Below are 8,578 nucleotides of genomic sequence, written 5' to 3' on the forward strand. Positions count from 1 at the left end.
GTTTGTAATGATGTTATTCAGAAAAAGAATTTATTTTGTCGGAAACAAAGCAACCAATCATGGGAGGTAGGTTAGAGTTTTTTATGAAATTTATAGAAAGTTTGCATAATGTTCTCACTGTGTTTATTAAAACAAAATTAATTGCGCCCTCTCTTGACGACAGTAATTCTCACAAAGCGCCCTCTATTGTCCACTAAAACATGTGTGACATTTATTTTTCTATTTAACCGCGCACACGGGGCCGGGGGTGTACAAAAAAAGATTAATTGTTGACTTTTGTTTTTGGAAGACTCGTCACGCTTTATCAGCTTTTGAATCAAAGGTACTGGCACCCGCTTTTATCTATGTGTGTATTTCTGTCTACAATGGTTGAACTGTTCATGATTCGTTCTGCTGTTAATTAATGTTCCAAAGGTCACAGGTTTTTTTGAGGAGTGATGTGATGCAGACGATTCTTGCAGCTCGTGCTCAACTGGTGGTCGGTAAAATTAGGGCAAACTTCACTTCTTGCTGCAAACTGAACACGGCACCACCTGATTTAGCTAATTACCGCAAAGTCAACAACAGATTGCAAAAGAACAGCGTGAGGCAAGTACAATGAAAGCTTTTTGCTTTTATTATTATTATTATTTTTTTTTTTTTTGGGGGGGGGGGGCGGGGGGGGGGGCATTGTCCACTACTCTTTTATAACTTATAAGTTCAGATGTTTTTCATGAATTTTAATGTTTTTTTTTTCCCATAGATGTTACTGTTTTCTTTGGTGTTTTCCTGTTAGTAATTTGGACCAGTAATTGTTACATTCTAATATTTTATCTTATAAAAAATATGTGTGTTGGTTGCTGTACAATTAATTGTAATTCAAATTTTATGTATTTTTATAATAGTTAGGCCTACCTCTGTCTCTGAATCTGATCTGATGACGATGTCGATGAATGATTATGAAACAGTTAATTTAATTAAATTTAATTCGGTATGTCATTTTGTTGTATTTTATATATACTAGATGCTTAATAGGCTTTGAGTTTGACAAGTAGCTGAATAGATGTAGATGTAGATAGATACTTAGAAAGATTTCAGTATATCGTGACACCACTCTTTCACTCATTTTTGGTTTTACAAAAAAAAGGGTAAAGTAGATAATGGTATAGTTGCGATAACGTCACCCTCCTCCCAACGTCGGGAGGAGGGTGACGTTATCGCAAATAATACTGTGGTTCTGTTTTATTTCGCATTTATTTCATAATGTCTTAAAATGAATAAAAAGGTGGGGACAGGATACAGAAACAGGAAACCAAAAGCATCAATAAGCTTGAAATATTTTAATGCATATTGGACAGAAGTTTGGGATAACTGCTCCTCTAAAATGAACACAAGTCTCGACACTCCTGGGGTGACAGGTCTTTTTCTTCACTTGCGCCACACATCTAGAAGTCCCTCTACCCAACCTCGCTACCATGGGCAGCGCGCCGTATCATGCTAGCTCTGCGTACGTCTCTAATCCTTGAGAGGGAAACTCCGATATGTGTCTTTGATTAACTATCATATACGCGCAAAATATGAAACGCTGTGTGTCTTCAAAAAGCTCTATATGCCGAAACACGTGCGTATAAAGATGTACGTATTCATCACGCAACACTGAACGCCAAGGCAAGTTTATGACTTTCATTACACACAGCGCATCCAGCCCGTGCTCGACTAATGCCCAACACAGAACAGATCAACCACAGGACTAATTGTAATATCCCATATATTTGGATATTTTGAAGTCACACTTGCAGGGGATATGATCGAGCAAGGCATGCTGGGAAAAAATGGTGTGTCGAGATCGATCACCCCTGGGAACGAGGTTGCTCTCTACCACTTTAAGTCTTTGTACCACAAAAGGACTAATTTATTTGTGTCTGTTTTCTTTCATTTGTTTTTGGTTTACTGCGCCTTGAACACAAATCAGGGTGCATAATTGTAACGCTCTGGCAAGTTATTTTGTAAACATTGTTATAATTTTGAAGTTAATTTTGTCTTTTTTTTCAGAAGCATGGCGAGTATTGACACTCTGGATGAGACTCAAGTCAAGCTTCTAGCTGAAGAATGCATCGTAGTAGATGAAGAGGACAAGGCCATTGGATCTGCCTCAAAGAAGGCGTGTCATCTAAATGAGAATATTGATAAAGGTATAATAATAACTAGTTATAACTAGTTCTTATAATGTGCGTTTTCACAATAGTCAATGTTTCTATGCACTTTACATTAGTGTCCGGTCATTTAGTGATCTGCAGCCGATTTCACGAAACTTTACGCAACTGCGCAAGTCCACTTGTGCAACATTTATGGCGTAGCATGCAGTTGCGTAAAGTTTTGTGAAGTTGGCTGCTGGTCATTGAGCCGATAACATCCCCTTAGTCTTTCTCTGTTCCCTGGGGAGTATACAGCCATGAGCTGCCATACATGTAGCGCTCCAGTGGCTTTTTCATACATAGTATCAACCTCTACCCTCGGAGGTACCCATACAAAAATACCCCTGGGTGAAGAGAAGCAATTATTGTAAAGCATCTTGCACAAGGACACAAGTGTATGATCAGGATTCGAACCCACACTCCGATAACTAAACCACAAGAAATTGAATGCTCTAAACCACTTGGCCGTGACACCCTTATAAGAGTGAATATTTCTTTTTCAAGCATAGGTGCAGGGACTTGCTATTGTCAATTTGTTCTGTTGTTCCCTTTTCTGAAGAATCACTTTGTGGGAACCCAGTTTTAACCATAAAACAGTTTGAGGACCTTTGTTTCATACAGGTATAAAACAAGGTCTTACCAATCCAGTATGTTGGTACATCCATTGTTGTTATATTAAGACATAAGAAGACATAAGACATAAGAAAACTTTATTGATCTTCAAAAGAAGAATTTGCATTGCTGACACAAGTTTTTAAAAACACACCAAATATGAAAATGTAACAACAGGCAGAAACAAAAATAGCACAAGATACACGCACAAGGATTTAAGAATAAAAAACATGTATACGCTTATTCCCTTTTCTGAGGAAATTCTCTGTGAGGTACCACTATTACAAAGAAAACCTTGTGGGGTAGCATTGTTCCATTGTTAAATGTACTGACTGGTCCTCAGCGTTTTAACTAGCATTTGGCCAGTCAGAGGTTATCAAAATGAGGAAAAGTCATAACTTCAACAGACCTCTTAATAAAGGAACGTTACAGAATTGGTAAGAAACAAAAATCGTGAAGATCACCTATTTACATAAAACTTACACGGTCTAATGATGATGATAGTAGAACACATCCCATGAAATATTTCTGTCTAAAATGTCATATTTGATGAGGAATAAATAATCTAATTTCGCGTTTGGAGTTTATCGCTCAGTGAGCATTTTATTCATTTTTGTTTTGGCATCGATGCAATGCAAAATGTGTAATCGTTTTTTCACTATTTTCTCGCGACCCAGATGGCCGATCGATCTCAAACTTTTACAGGTTTGTCAGTTTATGTATATGGTGGATTACATAAAGTGCTTACACTGCCAGCAACTGTTTTGTTAGCAAAACCAATTCTGTAATGTTCCTTTAAAATTGAAACTCTACTGTCGAGACCTTTTTGTCAGCAACAACTCCTAGATCAAATTCCTCAGTGTTTAGTGTTTGTGCCATATTAAATCTTTCCACAGGTCTACTACACAGAGCTTTCAGTGTCTTTCTGTTCAACAAAGAGGGAAAGTTACTTCTCCAGCAACGATCCGATGCTAAAATAACATTCCCAGGTGAGTAAGATTTAGTACAGGATTTTGGAACTTAAAATTGTATTCCCTTGTTGGAATTAAGGTCCGTCTCCTTAGTGGGTTAGGGTACTTTTGGTACGACACAACACACAAACATCCGCAGATTTACAATAAACTAACAGGGTTAAAAAGATAATGACGATAAAAAGCTTCCCTAAAAATATTACTTGCTGAAGTGCTGTATTTTTTTGAGAATTTTTGAAAACTTTTTCACAAATATTATTTTAGCATTTTAAAAAAAATTCTCAATAACTTGACAACTAATGAAGCTGAAACTTTTACAGCAGGTAAATTATATTATATACTTCTTCATTCACGGTGAGTAGTGATACATGCCATGGCAAAAGGTATAAAGACCCTTTTAAGTGAATGGACCATGTCATTTTGTATCTTGAGCATGCCATCAGGGAACATCCTGGCTGGGAAGATGAGAAGAAGGTTGACGCAACTAGAACCTGTCTTTAAATTATGTTAAAAAATAATTAAAAAGATGAGTTCTTTGCAGGTTTTTGGGCCAACACCTGCTGCAGTCACCCCCTCAACTTTAAAGAAGAGCTTGAAGAATCAGAGCACCTTGGAGTAAGGCGTGCTGCCCAGCGGAAACTCAAACACGAGTTGGGCATTGAACCAGAACAGGTGGGTACTGAACCCTAGAGGGGGCACTTGCTCTGCATCCCCTGCAGAGCTGTGTATTGCAAAAAAAATGCATATAAGTTCATGGTACCAGACTGTAGAGTACATTTGGACCTTAACTTGAATCCAGCTCAAACCTTGGCTCGGCACCAGGCTCTGTCTGTCTGCTAATCTTCAAAACACCGCATGCAAAAATACACACTGCTCCCTCGGGAAAAAATTAAACACTTTCGATCTCTGGCTGTGCTCCGTGGTCATATAAATGGGTTGATGTGGTTGGCTGCATGCCTGTTTCTCAAACACGTTGTAGCCGCGTCCTTCGCAATTCAGCTCTTACTCTTGGATGCGAGTAAGGATGATTAGCTTCCCAAATTATTATAATTATTTTAATATGCTGGTACATGTTTTAGTTTGTGTGAAAATTCAGACCCAACTGAAACCTGCAACTGCAACCACATACTGGTACATTTTTTGTGTAGATTTTGGGCCTTTTGTAGCAGCAATCCAGCACCAAAGACTGTTTTGAAGGAAGTACCATAGTTTTTCAATGGCGCAGCATGGGTGTGCATAAATTTGCACAATAGATGCTGGTTAAAATTATGTACAATTTCAGAAAACTAAATTTCAGTGATCAATGTAATGCGAGTCGCCATTTGATTTTGTGACTGGTAATTCAGTAACATTCTTGTGTTTCTTATAACAAAGTCTGTGTGTTAGGCCTAAAGGTCACAAAAAGCTTTCTGAAAACTTTATTTCAGTGATCAATGTAATGCGAGTCACCATTTGATTTTGTGACTGGCAGTTCAGTAACATTCTTGTGGTTTTTATAACAAAGTTCAGCGTGTAAAATTTATTTTTCTTATAACAAAGTCTGTGTGTTTAAGGTCACAAAAAGCTTTCTGAAAACTTGATTTCAGTTATTAATGTAACGCGAGTCACCATTTGATTTTGTGACCATGGTAATTCAGTAACATTCTTGTGTTTCTTATAACAAAGTCTGTGTTAAATGTCACAAAAAGCTTTCTGGAAACTTGATTTCAGTGATCAATGTAATGCGAGTCACCGTTTGATTTTGTGACTGGTAACTCAGTAACATTGTTGTGTTTCTTATATCAAAGTTCTGTGTGTTAAAGGTCACAATAAGCTTTTAGAAAACTAAGTTTTAGTGATCAATATACATGTAACGCGAGAGTAAGATTGTGTTTTGTTACCGATGTACACAAATTTGGCATGTTAAATGTCACAAAACTCAGAAAACTAGATTACAGTGATCAATGTAACACATCACATGTCACCGTTCGAGTTTGTGACTGATAATTCAGTTAAATTCTCATTTCTGAATAACAAATATCTGCATATTAAAGGGAAGGTACATGTTTGGTAATTGTCAAATACCAGTCTTCTCACTTAGTGTATCCCGTCATATGCATGAAATAACAAGCCTGTGAAAATCTGGGCTCAATTGGTCATCCAAGATGCGAGAAAATGATGAAAGAAAAAACACCCTTGTCACACGAAGTTGTGTGCATTTAGATGGTTGATTTTGAGACCTCAAGTTCTAAATCTGAGAGGTCTCGAAATCAAATTGGTGGAAAATTACTTCTTTCTCGAAAACTATGGCACTTCAGAGGGATCCGTTTCTCACGATGTTGTATACCATCAACCTCACCGTTGTTTTATACTATCAACAGCTCCCCAATGCTCGTTACCAAGTCAGTTTTTATGTTAATATTTGTCTTGAGTAATTACCAAACATGTACCTTCCTTTTAAAGAACACCTAACACCCTTCCAAAAAGTAGATTGTAGTGACCAATGTAACAAAGGCATGACTAGTGACATTATTCTTAATAACAAATGTCAGCCCTTTTAAAAAAAAGTCACAAAAAGCCTTATCGAAATACTAGATTTTAGATTTTTGTGACCACTGTAATACGAGTATACATATTGTGACTGGTAGTTCATGTTGCCGATTTGTTTTTCCCGTTCTGCAGGTGCCATTGGATGATTTCCATTACCTTTCTCGCATTCACTACAAAGCCCAGTCGGATGGTATTTGGGGAGAGCATGAGATCGACTACATCCTCTTCATGCAGAAGGATGTAGACATTAAACCAGAGCCTAATGAGGTAATTACGCTTGCCGCAATCTAAATAAGTAACTTGTGATTTTTAATAATAATAACAACTTCTCATAGAGTGCATTTTACAATAACCGTATCAATGTGCTTTACATTAGTGACCTTGTCTTTTGGCCAATAACATACCTGTAATCTTTCTCAGTTCCCGTGGGAGCATACAGCCCGAGCTGCCGTGGCGCTCCCAAGGCTTTTTCAAACACAATATCAACCTTTAACTTTACGCTCACAGCTGGTACCCATTTATACCCCAGGGTGAAGAGAAGCAGTTTTAGAATAGAATCTTTCTAAAGGCGAAGTGGCAAGACTCTGATGACCACTCAGCCATTTTCTTACCTTTGACTGTATTCCTGAGGGAAATATTTAGCCTTAAGCCTTCAAGAAAGACTCTGCTCTGATACATACTTTACTTCCTTAAGAAAATGGTGAAAAACCATGCACAATTTTCATCATGTACTTAATTTTTGTTGTAACAACCAAAATTAGCTGTTGAGTAGTTTTTTTAGTTTTAAGTTATTTTTTTAATTATGACTTCAATTCAGAGGGAAAAATTGTTCCTTGTATGAACTTCATAATCAGTAGGTCTTCAGATTATAATTCAATCATTTATTTTAATCCTCGACCAATTCTGTACCTTAAATAAATGTGGTGGTTTATCTCACTTGTAGGTGCAGAATGTGAAATATATCGATGCAGGGGAACTGGTCGAGTTTCTGAACTCCGAGGCCGCAGGAACGAAGATCACCCCCTGGTTCAAACTCATCGCACAGACCAAACTCCCCGATTGGTGGAAACATCTAGGTGACGTCAAAAGCCAACAGGATCATGGGACGATTCACAGGATGTGAAGTGGCATGATGGGATAGCTTAATGTTGGACGAATCAAGAGGACGGGGCAAGAATGGAAATTTACAGACTTTCCTAACAAAAAATTGTTTTTATTGTTTAATGCCTGCGATCAGATGCAAGTAAAATAGCAGGAAAAATCAAGTTCAAGTAATAAACCACAAGGGAAGCTGACAGGGCAAGTTTTTAAATAGTTTGGGTTTGAACAAAGTAAAAATTGACTGGAGTCAGAACAATCTCCGAATTAACGTGCCGGCGCTCTACCAACTGGGCTATCAAGTCCTATGTTGGTAGCCTCCCTATATAGTCCATATCTTTGTTTTGGGGTACAGGTCAAAAGCCAAATAGAACACAAACCGTTGGCTGCCCTGTAGCCAGGGATCACACCCAAGTTTATGATACAACCTGGTAAGCGGCAGTTGTAACGAGGGAGGTGTTCAAAGTGCCTTATGGTTTGCTCAAACTCAAAGAAATAAAACATGGAAAATGCTGAGCTGATTTGTCGTCTGTCTCTGCAGTAATGATGACATTTGGCGCACCTGCGCATGCGTCGGCCTTGAGAACGGTAGTCCCTTAAGTGCTATGACAGTACGTAGGATGAATATGCGTTGTGCTGAAAATTACAACATTTGGTGAAAACTACATACTGTCGCAAAACCATCCGTCGTCGGGAAACTCTCTAGTATCAATAAAATGCGAAACGCCTGTATCGCTTCAATTAAATTCAAATTCAATTAAAAACAGATGTCTCTGTTATATCGTTTCTTGTCATGGATTTTATTGTGTGGAATATTTTGACCCAATACTATACAATGTATCTGTTGTGATTGGGCAACACATGGGGTTGGTCTCAATGCTATTTTTTGTTGATGCAATATGTACACAAAAGGAAATGCTGAACAAAAATTATGTGTGCTACAAATTTCTTATTGATTTATTTCATGGTGGCAAATTTAGTTTCAACCACTGTGATATAATATTTTACACAATTTGTCTTAGATTGTTTTTTGTCAACATAATACTGATTTATAAGCAAATTTCTTAATAAAGTTACAATAAAACAGACATGATAATCTTCCTATTTAATCTGATTTTCAAGTTTTGTTTCGCCCCCAGAAAAATTAATACAATCGTTAATAAATTACCTGAAAAGTCTGTTAAAGCATGGGTA

The 8,578-nt window shown here is 37.5% G+C and overlaps 1 protein-coding gene across 1 annotated transcript; it reads left to right on the forward strand.

Moving 5' to 3' along the window:
• The first annotated feature begins 214 nt into the window (after positions 1 to 214).
• Positions 215 to 8,488, forward strand: LOC139948831 (isopentenyl-diphosphate Delta-isomerase 1-like). The gene is made up of 6 exons (XM_071947169.1): positions 215 to 588; positions 2,032 to 2,171; positions 3,683 to 3,775; positions 4,299 to 4,429; positions 6,419 to 6,553; positions 7,230 to 8,488. The coding sequence occupies exons 1-6, from the start codon at positions 404 to 406 to the stop codon at positions 7,407 to 7,409; spliced, it is 864 nt and encodes a 287-aa protein (XP_071803270.1). The 5' UTR covers positions 215 to 403; the 3' UTR covers positions 7,410 to 8,488.
• Positions 8,489 to 8,578: the final 90 nt, after the last annotated feature.

This window comes from Asterias amurensis, chromosome 16, assembly GCF_032118995.1.
Source record: "Asterias amurensis chromosome 16, ASM3211899v1".
Classification (NCBI taxonomy): Eukaryota; Metazoa; Echinodermata; class Asteroidea; order Forcipulatida; family Asteriidae; genus Asterias; species Asterias amurensis.